At 42.7% G+C, this 20,048-nt stretch overlaps 1 protein-coding gene across 4 annotated transcripts in view; it reads right to left on the reverse strand.

Moving 5' to 3' along the window:
* The window catches only part of arhgef28a (Rho guanine nucleotide exchange factor (GEF) 28a), a 127,004-nt gene that overhangs the window by 59,377 nt on the left and 47,579 nt on the right, over nt 1-20,048 (reverse strand). For all 4 annotated transcript variants that reach the window (XM_031808824.1, XM_031808823.1, XM_020466279.2 and 1 more), the window contains exons 7-9: nt 16,007-16,091; nt 13,723-13,769; nt 10,249-10,312 (exon numbers count right to left, since the gene is read on the reverse strand). In XM_031808824.1, the coding sequence (XP_031664684.1) occupies nt 10,249-10,312; nt 13,723-13,769; nt 16,007-16,091 (196 nt within the window). The remainder of the gene's footprint in view (nt 1-10,248; nt 10,313-13,722; nt 13,770-16,006; nt 16,092-20,048) is intronic.

The raw sequence follows: 20,048 nt of genomic DNA on the forward strand, positions 1-20,048 counted from the left end.
TGAGAATGCTGTTCATTGACTACAGCTCAGGGTTCAACACCATAGTGCCCACAAAACTCATCACTAAGCTAAGGACCCTGGGACTAAACACCTCCCTCTACAACTGGATCCTGGACTTCCTCACAGGCCGCCCCAGGTGGTAAGGGTAAGAAACAACACGTATGCCACGCTGATCCTTAACACTGGGGCCTCTCAGGGGAGCGTGTTCAGTCCCCTCCTGTACTCCTAGTTCACCCACGACTGCGTTGCCAAGCATGACTCCAACACCATCATTAAGTTTGCTGATGACACAACAGTGGTAGGCCTGATCACCGACAACGATGAGACATCCTATTGGGAGGAAATCAGAGACCTGGCAGTGTGGTGCCAGGACAACAACCTCTCCCTCAATGTGAGCAAGACAAAGGAGCTGATCATAGACTATAGGAAAAGGAGGGCCGAACAGGCCCCCATTAACACCGAAAGGGCTGAAGTGGAGCGGTTCGAGAGTTTCAAGTTCCTTGGTGTCCACATCACCAACAAACTATCATGGTGCAAACACACCAAGACAGTCTTGAAGAGGGCACAACACCTTTTTCCGCTCAGGTTTTGGCATGGGTCTTCAGATCTTCAAAAGGTTCTACAGCTGAACCTTCGAGAGCATCCTGACTGGTTGCATCACCGTGGCAAATGCTAAACTGTACCCCTGCACATTGACTCGGGAACCGGTACACCCTGCATATTGTCATGTAAATATTTTTGTTTTACTTTAGTTTATTTAGTAAATATTTTCTTAACAAACAATGCAGTTCAAGAAATAGAGTTAAGAGCTTGTAAGTAAGCATATCACCTGTAGTATTCGGCGCATTTAACAAATATATTTTGATGTATTACTGTAGAAATGTACCGTAAATGACAAAAACAGTGTAGTTTCATGTTATCACATTTTGAACCACATGATTTCAAATTTCAAATCAAATTTTATTTGTCACATACACATGGTTAGCAGATGTTAATGCGAGTGTAGCGAAATGCTTGTGCTTCTAGTTCCGACAATGCAGTAATAACGAACAAGTAATCTAACTAACAATTCCAAAAAAACTACTGTCTTATACACAGTGTAAGGGGATAAAGAATATGTACATAAGGATATATGAATGAGTGATGGTACAGAGCAGCATAGGCAAGATACAGTAGATGATATCGAGTACAGTATAACATATGAGATGAGTATGTAAACAAAGTGGCATAGTTAAAGTGGCTAGTGATACATGTATTACATAAGGATGCAGTCGATGATATAGAGTATAGTATATACGTATGCATATGAGATGAATAATGTAGGGTAAGTAACATTATATAAGGTAGCATTGTTTAAAGTGGCTAGTGATATATTTACATCATTTCCCATCAATTCCCATTATTAAAGTGGCTGGAGTTGAGTCAGTGTCATTGACAGTGTGTTGGCAGCAGCCACTCAATGTTAGTGGGGGCTGTTTAACAGTCTGATGGCCTTGAGATAGAAGCTGTTTTTCAGTCTCTCGGTCCCAGCTTTGATGCACCTGTACTGACCTCGCCTTCTGGATGACAGCGGGGTGAACAGGCAGTGGCTCGGGTGGTTGATGTCCTTGATGATCTTTATGGCCTTCCTGTAGCATCGGGTGGTGTAGGTGTCCTGGAGGGCAGGTAGTTTTCACCCGGTGATGCGTTGTGCAGACCTCACTACCCTCTGGAGAGCCTTACGGTTGAGGGCGGAGCAGTTGCCATACCAGGCGGTGATACAGCCCGCCAGGATGCTCTCGATTGTGCATCTGTAGAAGTTTGTGAGTGCTTTTGGTGACAAGCCGAATTTCTTCAGCCTCCTGAGGTTGAAGAGGCGCTGCTGCGCCTTCTTCACGATGCTGTCTGTGTGAGTGGACCAATTCAGTTTGTCTGTGATGTGTATGCCAAGGAACTTAAAACTTGCTACCCTCTCCACTACTGTTCCATTTCCATTTCACATATGAAATGATGTGAAAACATGCAGCTTTGGGACACTAAACATGACTTCACGTGTGAAAACATGTGTTTTTTTACACTTTACATGTGACATTTCACATGTGCAATTCCAAAAAGTGCAATTCCACATGTTATCACTGTTCTGCTAAAATATGAGCCCACCTGGGATTTGAACTCACATCCTCTGGATTTGAGGTACACTGACCTTTCTGTTGTGCCACAAAGTCAAAGTCTGTAGTGTTCCCCTAAACATTCATCACCTACAGTGGGGCAAAAAAGTATTTAGTCAGCCACCAATTGTGCAAGTTCTCCCACTTAAAAAGATGCGAGAGGCCTGTAATTTAGGTACATAGGTACACTTCAACTATGACAGACAAAATTAGAAGAAAAAAAATCCAGAAAATCACATTGTAGAATTTTTTATGAAATTATTTGCAAATTATGGTGGAAAATAAGTATTTGGTCAACTACAAACAAGCAAGATTTCTGGCTCTCAAAGACCTGTAACCTCTTCTTTAACTTCTTGGATATAGGGGGCGCTCTTTTAATTTATGGATAAAAAAAACGTTCCCATTTTAAACAAGATATTTTGTCACGAAAAGCTCGACTATGCATATAATTGAAAGCTTTGGAAAGAAAACACTCTGACGTTTCCAAAACTGCAAAGATATTATCTGTGAGTGCCACAGAACTGATGCTACAGGCGAAACCAAGATGAAACTTCAAACAGGAAATGAGCTAAATTTGAGGCAATGTTTTCCATTGTCTCCTTATCTTGTTCACGCTACCATGTTCCCCAAGGGGTACCACCCCCCCTGCTCAACTGAAACAGTGGCGCACAGAATGCAAAAATATTCTTAGAAATATTTAACCTCCACACATTAACAAGTCCAATAGCTCAAATGAAAGATAAACACCTTGTTCATCTACCCAGCAAGTCAGATTTCTAAAATGTTTTACGGCGAAAACATAGCACATATTTATGTCAAACCACCACCAAAGATACGGCTAATTTAAATAGCCATATTTGTCTAACAAAAGATGCAATCACAAAAGCAGGATTAAAAGAGAAATAATTCACTAACCTTTTGAAAATCTTCATCAGATGACAGTAATAGGACATGTTATACAGTACATTTATGTTTTTTTCAATAATATGCAATTTATATCCATAAATCACTGTTTACATTGACGGCCATGTTCAAAAAATGCTACTCAAATGTCCGGAGAAATTATGATAACGCCAGATAACAGCAATACACATCATACATTTTGACTAAATATACATGTTCTACATATAGTTAGAAAGATACACTCCTTCTTAATGCAATCGCTTTGTCACATTTATTTTTAACGTTACAGAAATCGTTCATTTTTCAATAATCTGAGACGGCGCTCAGACATTAGCAATATTTCTCCGCTATGTTGGAGTCAACAGAAACACAAAATTACCACATAAATATTCCCTTACCTTTGATGGTCTTCGATCATAAGTCGTGTAAGGAGTCATACGTACCAAAAACTGCATTTGGTTTTCAAGTCTGTGTCTTTGTGTTCTCAAACGCAACAAATTCCGACTGAAATGCAGCCAAAATTCAAGGGGTTGCGCATCAAAACTTCAAAATTACATATTATATGTCGACTAAACTGGTCAAACTAAGTGCAGAATCAAGCTTTAGGATGTTCTAAACGTGCAAAACAATTCTCAACTCGAACAGACAAACCGGTATCGTGTAGTGATTCCTGGAACAAAAGGAACTCCAGGTGCAAAACGCGCATGAAAGTGCATGTGTTTTCACGTGACACCAATGCTTTTGCCCGCCAACGGGTCAAAGCATGCGCGATTCTCACAATGAAACGCCCTATTGAAAGAAGACATCTCGCTGAAGAGATAGAAACTGTTCCCAGATCCGTAGCTGGTTGGGAAGGGTGGGGGCGAGACGTCACAGTTGGCCCAACTTTCCTGATGACAGAGACAGTTTGGGAGAATGGCTGCCCTGTGAGTTCTGCTTTACATACAGACATAATTTGAACGGTTTTAGAAGCTTTAGAATGTTTTCTATTCAATAATAATTATTATATGCATATATTAGCAATTTTGGACAGATTTGTTTTCTGTTTACTATGGGCACGTAATTCCTCCAAAGTGGGCAGTATTCTGCCTAGCCCTAACAGGATTTATCCTCTTGATTCTAGCCATCCCGGATCCGGGATCGTGAATACAGCCTCAAGCTCATTACCATAACGCAACGTTAACTATTCATGAAAATCGCAAATGAAATGAAATAAATATGCTAGCTCTCAAGCTTAGCCTTTTATTAACAACACTGTCATCTCAGATTTTCAAAATATGCTTTTCAACCATAGCAAAACAAGCATTTGTGTAACAGTAATGATAGCTCGCGTAGCATTTAGCGTTAGCATTCAGCGGGCAACATTTTCCCAAAAACAAGAAAATCATTCAAATAAAATAATTTACCTTTGAAGAACTTCAGATGTTTTCAATGAGGAGACTCAGTTAGATAGCAAATGTTCAGTTTTTCCAAAAATATTATTTGTTTAGGACAAATCGCTCCGTTTTGTTCATCACGTTTAGCTATGAAAAAAACCTGTATCCAGGAGTGTAATTATCCCCGCAGCTCATTAGCATAACACAACGTTAACTATTCATGAAAATCGCAAATGAAATGAAATAAATATATTAGCTCTCAAGCTTAGCCTTTTGTTAACACTGTCATCTCAGATTTTCTAAATATGCTTTTCAACCATAGCAAAACAAGCATTTGTGTAACAGTATTGATAGCTAGCGTAGCATTTAGCGTTAGCATTCAGCAGGCAACATTTTCACAAAAACAAGAAAAGCATTCAAATAAAATCATTTACCTCTGAAGAACTTCGGATGTTTTCAATGAGGAGACTCAGTTAAGATAGCAAATGTTCAGTTTTTCCTGAAAGATTCTTTGTGTAGGAGAAATCGCTCCGTTTGGTTCGTCACGTTTGGCTACCAAAAAAAATAAAAAATTCTGTCATCAAAACGCCAAACTTTTTTCCAAATTAACTCCATAATATCGACTGAAACATGGTAAACGTTGTTTAGAATCAATCCTCAAGGTGTTTCACATATCTCTTCGATTATATATCGTTCGTGGAAGTCTCCTCTCTCCTCTGAATCACATGGCTGCAGCTGAAGATTTACGCACCAATTTCGACAAAGGACACCGGGCCTTACCTGGTAAATGTAGTCTCTTATGGCCAATCTTCTAATGATATGCCTACAAACACGTCACAATGCTGCAGACACCTTGGGGAAACGGCAGAACGTGTAGGCTCGTTCAGGGCGCATTCACAGCCATTTAAGAGGCTCCTCTGTACTCCACTCGTTACCTGTATTAATGGCACCGGTTTGAACTTGTTATCAGTACAAAAGACACCTGTCCACAACCTCAAACAGTCACACTCCAAACTCCACTAAGGCCAAGACCAAAGAGCTATCAAAGGACACCAGAAACAAAATTGTAGACCTTCACCAGGCTGGGAAGACTGAATCTGCAATAGGTAAGCAGCTTGGTTTGAAGAAATCAACTGTGGGAGCAATTATTAGGAAATGGAAGACATACAAGACCCACTGATAATCTCCCTCGATCTGGGGCTCCACGCAAGATCTCACCCTGTGGGGTCAAAATGATCACAAGAACGGTGAGCAAAAATCCCAGAACCACACGGGGGGACCTAGTGAATGACCTGCAGAGAGCTGGGACCAAAGTAACAAAGCCTACCATCAGTAACACACTACGCCGCCAGGGACTCAAATCCTGCAGTGCCAGACGTGTCCCCCTGCTTAAGCCAGTATATGTCCAGGCCCATCTGAAGTTTGCTAGAGAGCATTTGGATGATCCAGAAGAAGATTGGGAGAATGTCATATGGTCAGATGAAACCAAAATAGAATCTTTTGGTAAAAACTCAACTCGTCGTGTTTGGAGGACAAAGAATGCTGAGTTGCATCCAAAGAACACCATACCTACTGTGAAGCATGGGGGTGGAAACATCAAGCTTTGGGGCTGTTTTTCTGCAAAGGGACCAGGACGACTGATCCATGTCAAGGAAAGAATGAATGGGGCCATGTATCATGAGATTTTGAGTGAAAACCTCCTTCCATCAGCAAGGGCATTGAAGATGAAACGTGGCTGGGTCTTTCAGCATGACAATGATCCCAAACACACCGCCCGGGCAACGAAGGAGTGGCTTCGTAAGAAGCATTTCAAGGTCCTGGAGTGGCCTAGCCAGTCTCCAGATCTCAACCTCATAGAAAATCTTTGGAGGGAGTTGAAAGTCTGTGTTGCCCAGCAACAGCCCCAAAACATCACTGCTCTAGAGGAGATCTGCATGGAGGAATGGGCATAAATACCAGCAACAGTGTGTGAAAACCTCGTGAAGACTTACAGAAAACATTTGACCTCTGTCATTGTCAACAAAGGGTATATAACAAAGTATAGATATAAACCTTTGTTATTGAACAAATACTTATTTTCCACCATAATTTGCTAATAAATTCATAAAAAAATCCTACAATGTGGTTTTCTGAAGAAAGAAAAACTCATTGTCTGTCATAGTTGAAGTGTACCTATGATGAAAATTACAGGCCTCTCTCATATTTTTTAGTTGGAGAACTTGCACAATTGGTGGCTGACTAAATACTTTTTTGCCCCACTGTATAATACATCTCAACATTGCTATTTTAGTTATCAGTTATTATGATTATTCTCTAATCATTTAATTAATTGACTCATTTCAGCAATTTGAGAGTTTTCTGTAAGGTTGTGTAATGTTGGTGGGGTATATTATTCTGTTTTATGTTACTCCTGAATCACTATGGTACATAATCGATTTTCTTGATTTTATTTTTTCACAAAGCTGAGATTTACCTTGAAGTCCATAGTGTAGGAATTAGGGCTGAACCAATTTAGTCGACTGGTCGGTCAAACAATATAATTTTATAACAAATTAGCTTTCTCCCTCGTTGGATAGCGGTCGCTGTCCGCTGTTCTGAAACATCAGTGCACTGTTGAGCTGGTGCCCTTTCCGAGCAGTTAGAGCGTTGGGCCAGTAACCGAAAGGTTGCTGGAATAAATCCCCGAGCTGACAATGTAAAAATATGTTGTTCTGCCCCTGAACAAGGCAGTTAACCCACTGTTCCCAGGTAGGCCGTCATTGTGAATAAGAATTCGTTCTTGACTGACTTGCCTAGTAAAATAAAGGTTAAATAAATTGTAAAAAATTATAAACCACATTGCTATAGGTATAATAGCAAAGTTAACCAGCATATTGGTGTTGAAAACAATGTGAAGGAGCCAGCAGCAGAGTGAGATGAGCCCTTGCATTAATTGTCTTAAAAAAAAAGTGATCCCATACAACAATGTGTACTACTCCTGTCACAGAACAGGGCCAACTTGGCCTTAACCAGAATGGAAAGAGGAGTGGGAGGCCCCGGTGCACAACTGAGCAAGAGGTCAAGTACATTAGAGTATCTAGTTTGAGAAACAGACAAGTCCTCAACTGGCAGCTTCATTAAATAGTACCCACACAACTCCAGTCTCAACGTCAACAGTGAAGAGGCGACTCCGGGATGCTTGCCTCCTAGGCAGTGTTGCAAAGAAAAAGACATATCTCAGACTGGCCAATAAAAATAAAAGATTAAGATGGGCAAAAGAACACAGAAACTGGACAGAGGAACTCTGCCTAGAAGGCCAGCATCCCAGAGTAACACATCGGGTGCTTTTACTTGCATTGCATTCCTTACTCACAACAGAGAACTCCTGAGAGCATCAGAATCTGCTCTCTCACCTTCTCACTTACACGCTAACTGTCTTTACTTCGAGAGAGAGAGAGGATAAATCACTTCTCCAATCTTTTTGGCCCTATAACAAAGAACAAACAGCAAAAACATATACATGATCAAATTAAAATCAACTGTTGAAGACTACCAGAATCCATTGGATTCTCCAATTACATTGAATGAACTACAGGACAAAATACAATCCCCTCCAACCCAAAAAGTTCTGTTGTGTTGATGGTATCCTAAATTAAATAATAAAATATACAGACCACAAATTCCAATTAACTATACTTTAACATCATCCTCCGCTCTGGCATCTTCTCCAATATTTGGAACCAAAGACTGATCACCCCAATCCACAAAAGTGGAGACAAATTTAAGCCCAATAACTACCATGGGATATGCATCAACAGCAACCTTGGGAAAATCCTCTGCATTATCATTAACAGCAGACTCGTACATTTCCTCAGTGAAAACAATGTAGTGAGAAAATGTCAAATTGGCTTTTTACCAAATTACTGTATGACAAACCAACAAAACGCAGGCAAAGTCTTCTCATGCTTTGGTGATTTAAAAAAAGCTTTTGACTCAATTTGGCATGAGGGTCTGCTATACAAATTGACAGAAAGCGGTGTTGCATGGGAAAATGCATACAACAAGTGTGCGGTTAAAATTGGCAAAAAAACAAATTTCTTTCCACAGGGCCGTGGGGTGAGACAGGGGTGCAGCTTAAGCTCCACCGTCAACATATATATCAACAAATTGGTGAGGGCACTAGAACAGTCTGCAGTACCTCACCCTACTAGAATCTGAAGTCAAATGTCTACTGATGATCTGGTGCTTCTGTCCCGAACCAAGTAGGGCCTACAGCAGCACCTAGATCTTCATAGATTCTGTCCGACCTGGGCCTTGACAGTAAACCTGAGTAAAACAAAAATAATGGTGTTCCAAAAAAGGTCCAGTTGACAGGACCACAAATACAAATTCCATCTACACACAAAAAAACTAAATGGCCTAAACATCAGCGCCACAGATAACTTCCTCAAAGCTGTGAAGGATCTGAGAGACAAGGCAAGAAGGCATTCAATGCCATCAAAAGTAACATATAATTTGACATACTAATTAGGATCTGGCTAAAAATACTTGAATCAGTTATAGAACCCATTGCCCATTATGGTTGAGAGGTCTGTTGTCCGTTCACCAACCAATACATCACAAAATGGGAGAAACAACGAACTGAGACTCTGCATGCAGAATTCTGGAAAAAATATCCTCAGTGTACAACATAAAACACCAAATAATGCATGCAGAGCAGAATTAAGCCAATACCCACTAATTATCAAGATCCGGAAAAGAGCAGTTACATTCTACAACCACCTAAAAGGAAGTGAGTCCCAAACTTTCATAACAAAGCCTGATGAAGAGATGAACCTGGAGAAGAGTCCCCTAAGCAAGCTGGTCCTGGGGCTCTGTTCACAAACACACCCCACAGAGCCCTAAGACAACAACACAATTAGACCCAACCAAATCATGAGAAAAAAATATACTTACTTGACACATTGGAAATAATTAACAAAAAAAAACAGAGCAAACTAGAATACTATTTTGCCCTAAACAGAGAGTACACAGTGGCAGAATACCTGACCACTGTGACTGACCCAAAATGAAGGAAAGCTTTGACTATGTACAGACTCAGTGAGCATAGCTTCGCTATTGAGAAAGGCTGCTGTAGGCAGACCTGGCTCTCAAGAGAAGACAGGGCTCCCGAGTGGCACAGCGGTCTAAGGCACTGCATCTAAGTGCTAGAAGCGTCACAACAGATACAGCCTGGTTCGAATCCAGGCTGTATCACAACCGGCTGTGATTGGGAGTCTCATTGGGCGGCGCACAATAGGCCCAGCGTTGTCTTGGTCTGGCAGGTGTAGGCCGTCAATGTAAATAAGAATTTGTTTTTAACTGACTTGCCAAGGAAAATAAAGGTTCAATAATATAAAATAAACACAAAAATGTGAACACTACCCAGAAAATGAGGTGGAAACAGAGTTGATAACCTCCTTCCAAATGTATATGACCATATTAGAGACACATATTTCCCTCAGATTACACAGACCCACAAAGAATTGAAAAACAAATCAAAATTGATAAACTCTATCTGTTGGGTGAAATACCACAGCAGCAAGATGTGACCTGTCGCCACAAGAAAAGGGCAACCAGTGAAGAACAAACACAATTGTGAATACAACCAGTTTATTTATTTTCCATTTTGTACTGTATACACTGTATATAGACATAATATGACACTTGAAAGGTCTTTATTCTTTTGGAACTTATCTGAGTGTAACGTTTACTGTTTATTTCACTTGCTTTGGGCAGCATATGTAAAGCTGTTTAAATTGAAATTAAATTGAGATAGAGATAAACAGATAAATATATCTTACCTGTTTGTAATGTTGGAAGTTCCTCATCATCATCCAGAGAGAGAACAAGCTGCTCTTCAAAAACCTATTTGGATTTGAAATGATACAATATCGATGAGTTTAATTTGAGGGTACATATTGGGTGAACCGTTTAGACATTACAGCATTTTTGTACATAGTCCCCCCATTTTAGGGGACCAAAGGTATTGGCAAATTCACTTACATGTGTATTAAAAAAGTCAAAAGTTTAGTAGTTGGTCCCATATTCCTAGCACACAATGACTACGTTAAGCTTGTGACTCTACAAACTTGTTGGATGCATTTGCTGTTTGTTTAGGTTGTGTTTCAGATTATTTAGTGCCCAATAGAAATTAATGGTAAATAGTGTAGTGTGTCATTTTGGAGTCACATTTATTGTAAATAAGACACTTCGACATTAATGTGAATGCTACCATGATTACAGATAGTCCTGAATGAATCATGAATAATGATTCTAATGTTCCAGTGAGGCACGGTGTTCATTGACCTTGTCAGGCGTGATTCTAATGAGTGAGGAAGTTAGACGCACAACTATCATACCCCCCCCCCAAAAAAAAATATGCTGCCCCCCCCCCTCTCACCCCCTCACCACACGTATACATTTCCCAGATTGACCTTTTCCTGTAACATACAGTGTATATATATATATATATGTATGTAACACAGGTACGCTCTTTACTATTGCTCTTCCGTGGTGAGAGGTTAGCATGTCTTGGGGGTATGATTTGTGCATCTGTAACTTTCTCAGTCATTACAATCAGTAATTCCTGCCTTATGCCAGAGCAATAGCCTCCACAATCCAGTGGGAGAGACACTGCTTAGAAAGCACTCTACCACAAGCAGGATTAGCAAAACAGACAAAAAGTTGGTCACACAAATGGACACCCCTGGACCGGTCAACGTACATGCGTAACGCTCGTACTGGACATGGCATGTAACCTCCACTGCTCCTCAGAAGCAAACGAAGGAGGTGAAAAGGGGAAAAAGCTAAAGAGCTAGAGACCTGTAGGACATAGTCATGAACTTGCGGGCAAATGTTGCATTAGTATGAAACGTCCCCTTAGCGTAGCCAAAGGCGAACTTCGTATAGGACTGGTTGAACGGAAAACACGTGGATCTCCAACGCCTTTAGCCAAGGCCAAAGCCACGAGTAGAGCATTCTTCTATGAGAGGATCTTCAGATCCCCAGACACCATCAGTTCAAAGGGGGCCTCACACAGCACATCCAAATCCCAAGTGGGCGCAATAGAAAACCAGCCTGAGACCTGTTAAAACCGCACCGCGAGGAGAGCCCCTGGAATCGCCCAATCAATTTCCACATAACACGCTGAAGTAGCGGCCATATACACTGCATTCGGAAAGCATTCCCCTTTCCCACATTTTATTACTTTACAGCCTTATTCTAAAATGGATTAAATATGTTTTCCCCCTTATTAATCTACACACAATACCCTTTAATGACAAAGCGAAAACAGGTTTTTAGAAATATCTCCTAGAGCTGGCCGCCCGGCCAAACTGAGTAATCAGGGGAGAAGGGCCTTGGTCAGGGAGGTGACCAAGAACCTGACGGAAGCCACTCCTCAATAAAAGGCACGACAGCCCACTTAGAGTTTGCCAAAAGGCACCTAAAGAACTCTCAGACCAAGAGAAACAAGATTCTCTGGTCTGATGATACCAAGATTGAACACATTGGCCTGATGCCAAGTGTCATGTCTGGAAGAATCCTGGCACCATCCCTACGGTGAAGCATGGTGGTGGCAGCTTCATTCTGGGGGGATGTTTTTCGGTGGTAGGGACCGGTAGACTAATCAGAATTGAGGGAAAGATGAATGGAGCAAAGTACAGAGACACTGTTCCTAGGCAGTCATTAAAAATAAGAATTTGTTCTTAACGGACTTGCCTAGTCAAAAATAACTAAATTATATATATATATATATTTTTTAAATGTATCTAATTTCCAGGAACAAAATACGTTGAGCAGGAGACCAACTTCTTGGAGTTCATATGAACCACAGAGACTGTGTGTGGGATAATAGCATGATTGCCAATCGCATACCGAGTCCATAACCTGTATCAGTAAGCACCTCATAGGGGCCAGTGAGCTACAGGGAGGAATCAGCAATGAATACCAGTAACGTACAACCAATGAGGGAGGTGAACCGCGTGATGCATTCCTAGAGAACCTCTCTGACCACAGCATTTAGAATAACCAAGCAACTGACGTATGCCTTCCTCAAGGGCACATCAACAGATTTTCCACTTAGTCAGCTCAGGGATTAGAACCAGCAACCTTTTGGTTACTGGCCCAACGCTCTTAACCGTTAAGATACCTGCCTTAACGAGTCAACTTAACAAGTCAGGCTATGCAGCGCTGTTACACTAGTATGATCCCGTCCACATAAGACCGGATCATCGACCAAGTCTGGAAAGAGAGGTGCTTGACTGAGGCAGGCCAAGGCGGCAGGGAGTGCCCACTGAACCCCTCTCCCTTCAAGTTGCCTCCCTTAGTCAGTGACAGAGCGCACAGCAACATGGTTGAGCAACGGCATGCCTCAGCCTAAGCAGACCAAAGCCCCCAATTCACCCCTGGGTTCCATAACTCAGACCCAACCAAGGTATGGGCACCCGTGAGGGGAAGCCATAAGAGACAGCATTTGTAGGGAAGAACAGACGAGCAGCAGGTGCTTCTAATCAGGGTTGCCACTCAGGGATGTGGCTTTTCTGGTAAGCTATCTGGTAAGCTAATGTGTCCAAGTGAGCAGACGCGCAAGTCAATTTATTCATGAATTGCCCTTCGTCGCTGCTCGCATACCATTTTATTTTAATTATGTATTTCTTTGTGACTAACTTGTATACAGGTAGACCAGAAAAAGCCACATCCCTGATTGGCAGATGAATGGCAACCGTGATTAGAAGCACCTGCTGGTTTTTATATTAAATTGCACCTACACACTGAAGAAGGCTGCTGCGCCAAAACGTCTCCTATTCCTAACGTCTGCTATCCCTGATGCAGTGAAAAGAATTTTTAAAAAATACAAAATTAAGTAAGCTTTATTCAACATCTTTTAGAGTGCGGACCCATTACACCTTATGTTGTTCTGAATTTGCGGGTGTTGCGCACCAGCCCAGCTTCTTGGAGAGCACGATGTTCCCCTTTTTGATTCAAATGAATCAGATAGCCATGCATGCACGCACGCACACACCTATGAGCAGAGGATGAGGTGAATGCATGTGGGCAGTCCATTAGCAAAGCACTGCTCAGAATGGTCTTAACGAAACACACAATAAGGCAAAAAGCTTCCCCCAGAGAAAGAGCAAGCAATGTGCGCACACATTAACTCTCACCAGCCTCACAAAAGCACACACGCACACAAAAACAGATCCACACATGCACACCAAACTCATTGATGTACCAGGTAATTTCATTTGAAAAGAAAAGCAGAAAAGTATACTTACTCTAACCACCAGTGTAAGGTCTTCTACTGGCAGCCCCCTGCCTAGACCTGCAGAAGAGGAGAAAGACACTTAACGACACCCATTAACACCCTAAGCAGTGATTGGTCACAAGAAGAGACAGGTGACCTCTCCACTAAATATGCTGGAATCACTGCAACAGGGGGCAAAAAATGGTAGAGAGTGGTTGTTATGTACAGGTCTATAGATCTATAGTGCTTCCTTCCAGTCTGGCTGGGGCTGCTGAGGGGTGAGGTCGATACTGAGATAAGACTTCCTGTCCTGTCTCTCTAAGTATGCATCGATATCAAGCCTGCCGTCACTACGGTTACCAGAAACAAGAGAGAGAGAGGCAGCGTGTGTCTGAGGCGATGTGTGTGTGTGTGTGTGTGGCTGCACCACCGCAGCCCACCCAGAAGAGAGAGGGAATGAGTTCCAACCTAACCTCTCACCTACACCCCTGATGTTTTCACAAAGGGCTTTCTGTGTGTGTGTGTGTGTGTGTGTGTGCGTCCCAAAAAGGCTTGGTAAATTAAACTAATTACAGGAAGAGAGAGAACAGTTGGAATTGATATCAGGATGTTGAAGTAAAAGAAACGCTGCTTTATCCGAGCAGCTGTGTAGCTTTACTTACAGTCTTTCACAGAGTCACTGTGACATACAGAGTGAGAGACAGTAAATATGGACAGCTTCTAGACGGAGAGGCCACCAAAGCTCTGACACACACTCACACCATGTCCAACACCTCATCTGTCTAGTGTGTGTGTGTATGGCAATTATTTTATGCCAAGTCATAGTAGGTCATCCAAGACTTGCTCCATGAAGCTGTATTTACTGAAGGAGGCATCTAGACACACACCAGACAGGACCTTTTCCCCCAGAAGCACACACGCAAACCCCAGACACACACATTCCACACACTTCGCATCGTAAGACAGTGTCTTCATCTTTTTCATCATCTCGACTGGTTCTTAGAAGGGGTCTCAGGCCAACTGAATGTGAGGCCAACCACCGCTCTCTCTCTCTCTCCCTTCCTCTCTCTCTCTCCCTTCCTCTCCCTACCTTATTAATCTCTCTCATACAGACCATGGTTGGAAATTAACACACGCCAAATGCGGGTAGATTTTGTCATTGGCGGGTAAGAATGTATATTTCACCAGACACGTTGGCGGAGCATTTGGAAAAAGTATTTTTTCATCCAAAGCCCAGATGTAGAAGTTGGTCGAATAGACAAGAAAGACTCATAAAGTGTGACTTTGTCCTCGTGTTTCTTGGCCAGTTACATCGTTTTGTTCACAAGCTAAGTTGTTTTTCAATGTTAGTTTGAGTTTGCTGCAACTGTCTGCTGCTAAGACGACATTACAGTGTGAGATTCTTTTTCCCATCACTGATAAGCAAGTGCCCAAGTTAACACTGTAACAGCCCGTCCCCTGAAAATGTTTGTCTCACCTAATGACTGCGCTTGATTGAGCATGGACTTTTATTCATTCACTTTCAGTCATTGTTCAGCTAGATTTATTTGTGTGCTTCTACATTTCCACTTAGGAGCACATCATGTACTCCTTGTAAAAAAAATGTCAGCATAGAGCCCTGAACTATAATAATAAATAAACCACATTACTCGGCATTCTTTGGCAGGGCAGGCACTTTGTTGATTATTGATGTTCTGCTGTAGAACCTTATCTGTTTTTTGGATCTAAATACTGTACATTGATTAAAAGACGCAGGTCACAGAAATTAAATTAAGCAAGTGATATACTATATTACTAGTAATATATTTATTGTTTTTTTTATATTATATCTGTTTTTGGTGCAATTATGGGTAAACTAAATATTTTGGCTGGTATTTTTATTTATTTTTTACATTTCCCACCCTGATACAGACTCCCTCTCCTTATCCCTGTGCAGTGTGTATCCTGTATAGCATGCGACTTGCTGACATCTGTGTAGTGAGTGTGTATCATTGTTTAGTTAATTTAAACACGCTCATGTACATGACACGTGTGTGCTGGCTGGGTGGTGTGTGGCGTCATGGAGGCACATACACACAGGTCAGCGTGGTGTATGTGTGTGCGTGCGTGCGGACTGGGCTGTGCCCTTCTCTCTGTGTGTCTCATGTGCAAACACTGTTCATGGCCTGGTCTTCCTGTTCTATTTGTGGTAACTAAGACTGTCCACTGGTAAATAGTGGACGAGGAAAGCACCATGACTCTCTGAACAGAGTTTGATTTGAAAGACTCATCACTAAGTTAAAGCCACAATCCTGAGTTCTGTGTTTCACCCTCACCTCCGTCACTGGTATCACTTGTATGGACATCCGCTCTGTCACTGTCCTCCATCTGAACATCAACATCACCTCTCAGTGCTGAGATCTGTGCCAAAAACAGGAGTTCTGTGACAACATGCTCTTAAAAATAATAATAATAATAATATATACTGTAGGTAAACTATACTATTGAATATGAATTCCAATGTAAATGCATTCATTATATTATAAAGGTTTTATTACAGTAAAACATAGTCAATTAATTAATTACATTTTCACTTAAGTATGTTTTGAAGTAGCAGCTATATAAACTGATTAGCCAGTTTATTAGGTACACCAATCTAGTAATGGGTCAGACCCTCCTTTGCCTCCAGAACAGCCTGAATTCTTTGGGTCGTGGAAAAATTGCTCAATTGGTAACAATGGACCTAATGTGTGTCAGGAAAACATATTCCAAACCATTAAACCACCGTCACCAGCCTGTACCGTTAACACCAGACAGGATTGGGCCATGGAGTGCATATGCCAAATCCTGACCCCCCTGTTGGTTGAATGCGTGTCTACTGGAGCCGCTTCTTGTTTTTAGCTGATAAGAATAGAACCTGGTGTGGTCAACTGCTGCAATAGCCCATCCATCACAAGGACCGATGAGTTGTGCGTTCCAAGATGCCGTTCTGCACACCACGGTTGTACTGCGCCATTATTTGCCTGTTTGTGGCCCGCCTGTTGGCTTGCACGATTCTTGCCATTCTCCTTCAACCTCTCATCAATGAGCTTTTTTCACCCACAAGACTGCCACTGACTTGATTTTTTTGTTTGTTGCACCATTCTCGGTAAACCCTAGATACTGTCGTGCGTGGAATGCCCAGGAAACTGGCAGTTTCTGAGATACTGAAACCGGAGCGCCTGGCACCAATAATCATACCACGCTCAAAGTCGCTTTGGTCACCCGTTTTTTCCCATTCTAATGTTCAATCGAACAGTAAGTGAATACCTCGGTGCCCGTCTGCCTGCTTAATATAGCAAGCCACTGTCATGTGACTAGAGCTGTGGCGGTCATGAAATTTTGTCAGCCGGTGATTGTCAAGCAAATAACTGCCGGTCTCAAGGTAATTGACTGTTAATTAACATAAAGACATTTAGCATCTCCTGTATAGCCTACAAACCACTGGTGCAGACCTTTGGAAAATCTACATTTTAATAAATCCATGTAATTTAGCCTACAACATCACAATAAATCCATTATTCATTTTTAACTGGTCTAAAGAAACATGATATGAAGAAAATATAGTACATTTCAGAAGAACATAATAGCATTGTCCTTATATAAGGCCCAGATCTGGCTATGCAATATGGCTGTGGGCTACACTTAGCAGACAAGATTAGCTTAGAATTCAGTGGCATTATTTTATAGTATGAAGAAAATAATGTTTTTTTTATATAATTTTTTTACCCCGTTTTCTCCCCAATTTCGTGGTATCCTATTGTTTTTTAGTAGCTACTATCTTGTCTCGCTACAACCCCCGTACGGGCTCGGGAGAGACGAAGGTTGAAAGTCATGCGTCCTCCGATACACAACCCAACCAAGCCGCACTGCTTCTTAACACAGCGCGCATCCAACCTGGAAGCCAGCCGCACCAATGTGTCGGAGGAAACACCGTGCACTGCGCCCGGCCCGCCACGAGGCAAGGATATCCCTACCGGCCAACCCCTCCCTAACCCGGACGACGCTAGGCCAATTGTGCGTTGCCCCACAGACCTCCCGGTCACGGCCGGTTACGACAGAGCCTGGGCACGAACCCAGAGTCTCTGGTGGCACAGCTGGCGCTGCAGTACAGCACCCTTAACCACTGCGCCACCCGGGAGGCCAGTATGAAGAATATAATTGAACATAGCTGAATAAAATAGAAAGGATATTTTCTACAAATGATTGCTACGGGTGGGTGTTTCCATCGTGACCAGTGAACTGAAATAAGGCGGAGCTTTACCTAGCATGGACTTGTAGATGACCTGGAGCCAGTGGGTCTGGCGACGAATATGTAGCGAGGGTCAGCCGACTAGAGAATACAGGTCGCAGTGGTGGGTGGTATAAGGTGTTTTAATAACAAAACGGATGGCACTGTGATAAACTGCATCCAGTTTGCTGAGTAGAGTATTGGAAGCTATTTTGTAGATGACATCGCCGAAGTCGAGGATCGGTAGGATAGTCCGTTTTACTAGGGTAAGTTTGGCGGCGTGAGTGAAGGAGGCTTTGTTGCGGAATAGAAAGCCAACTCTAGATTTGATTTTAGATTGGAGATGTATGATATGAGTCTGGAAGGAGAGTTTACAGTCTAGCCAGACACCTAGGTACTTATAGATGTCCACATATTCTAGGTCGAAACGATCCAGGGTGGTGATGCTAGTCGGGAATGCGGTTGCAGGCAGCGAACGGTTGAAAAGCATGCATTTGGTTTTACTAGCGTTTAAGAGCAGTTGGAGGCCATGGAAAGAGTGCTGTATGGCATTGAAGCTCGTTTGGAGGTTAGATAGCACAGTGTCCAAGGAAGGGCCAGAAGTATACGGAATGCTCTCCGATTTGACACACTGAACTCTGTCTGCAAAGTAGTTGGTGAACCAGGCAAGGCAGTCATTCGAAAAACCGAGGCTACTGAGTCTGCCGATAAGAATATGGTGATTGACAGAGTCGAAAGCCTTGGCCAGGTCGATGAAGACGGCTGCACAGTACTGTCTTTTATCGATGGAGGTTATGATATCGTTTAGTACCTTGAGCGTGGCTGAGATGCACCCGTGACCGGCTCGGAAACCAGATTGCACAGCGGAGAAGGTACGGTGGGATTCGAGATGGTCAGTGACCTGTTGGTTGACTTGGCTTTCAAAGACCTTAGATAGTCAGGGCAGGATGGATATAGGTCTGTAACAGTTTGGGTCCAGGGTGTCTCCCCCTTTGAAGAAGATGATGACTGCGGCAGCTTTCCAATCCTTGGGGATCTCAGACGATATGAAAGAGAGGTTGAACAGGCTGGTAATAGGGGTTGCGACAATGGCGGCAGGTAGTTTCAGAAATAGAGGGTCCAGATTGTCAAGCCCAGCTGATTTGTACGGGTTCAGGTTTTGCAGCTCTTTCAGAACATCTGCTATCTGGATTTGGGTAAAGGAGAAGCTGGAGAGGCTGGGGCGAGTAGCTGCGGGGGGGGGGGGGAGCTGTTGGCCGAGGTTGGAGTAGCCAGGAGGAAGGCATGGCCAGTCATTGAGAAATGCTTGTTGAAGTTTTCAATAATCATGGATTTATCGGTGGTGACCGTGTTACCTAGCCTCAGTGCAGTGGGCAGCTGGGAGGAGGTGCTCTTGTTCTCCATGGACTTTACAGTGTCCCAGAACTTTTGGGGGTTAGAGCTACAGGATTCAAATTTCTGCCTGAAGAAGCAGGCCTTTGATTTCCTGACTGACTGCGTGTATTGGTTCCTGACTTCCCTGAACAGTTGCATATCGCGGCGACTATTCGATGCTATTGCAGTCCGCCACAGGATGTTTTTGTGCTGGTTGAGGGCAGTCAGGTCTGGAGTGAACCATGGGCTATATCTGTTCTTAGTTCTGCATTTTTTGAACGGAGCAAGCTTATCTAAAATGGTGAGGAAGTTACTTTTAAAGAATGACCAGGCATCCTCAACTGAAGAGATGCGGTCAATATCCTTCCAGGATACCTGGGCCAGGTCGATTAGAAATGCCTGCTCGCTGAAGTGTTTTAGGGAGCCTTTGACAGTGATGAGGGGTGGTCGTTTGACTGCGGACCCATAGCGGATACAGGCAATGAGGCAGTGATCGCTGAGATCCTGGTTGAAGGCAGCGGAGGTGTATTTGGAGGGCCAGTTGGTCAGGATGACGTCTATGAGGGTACCCTTGTTTACAGATTTAGGGTTGTACCTGGTGGGTTCCTTGATGATTTGTGTGAGATTGAGGGCATCTAGCTTAGATTGTAGGACTGCCGGGGTGTTAAGCATATCCCAGTTTAGGTCACCTAACAGAACAAACTCTGAAGCTAGATGGGGGGCAATCAATTCAC

Source organism: Oncorhynchus kisutch, linkage group LG29, assembly GCF_002021735.2.
Source record: "Oncorhynchus kisutch isolate 150728-3 linkage group LG29, Okis_V2, whole genome shotgun sequence".
Classification (NCBI taxonomy): Eukaryota; Metazoa; Chordata; class Actinopteri; order Salmoniformes; family Salmonidae; genus Oncorhynchus; species Oncorhynchus kisutch.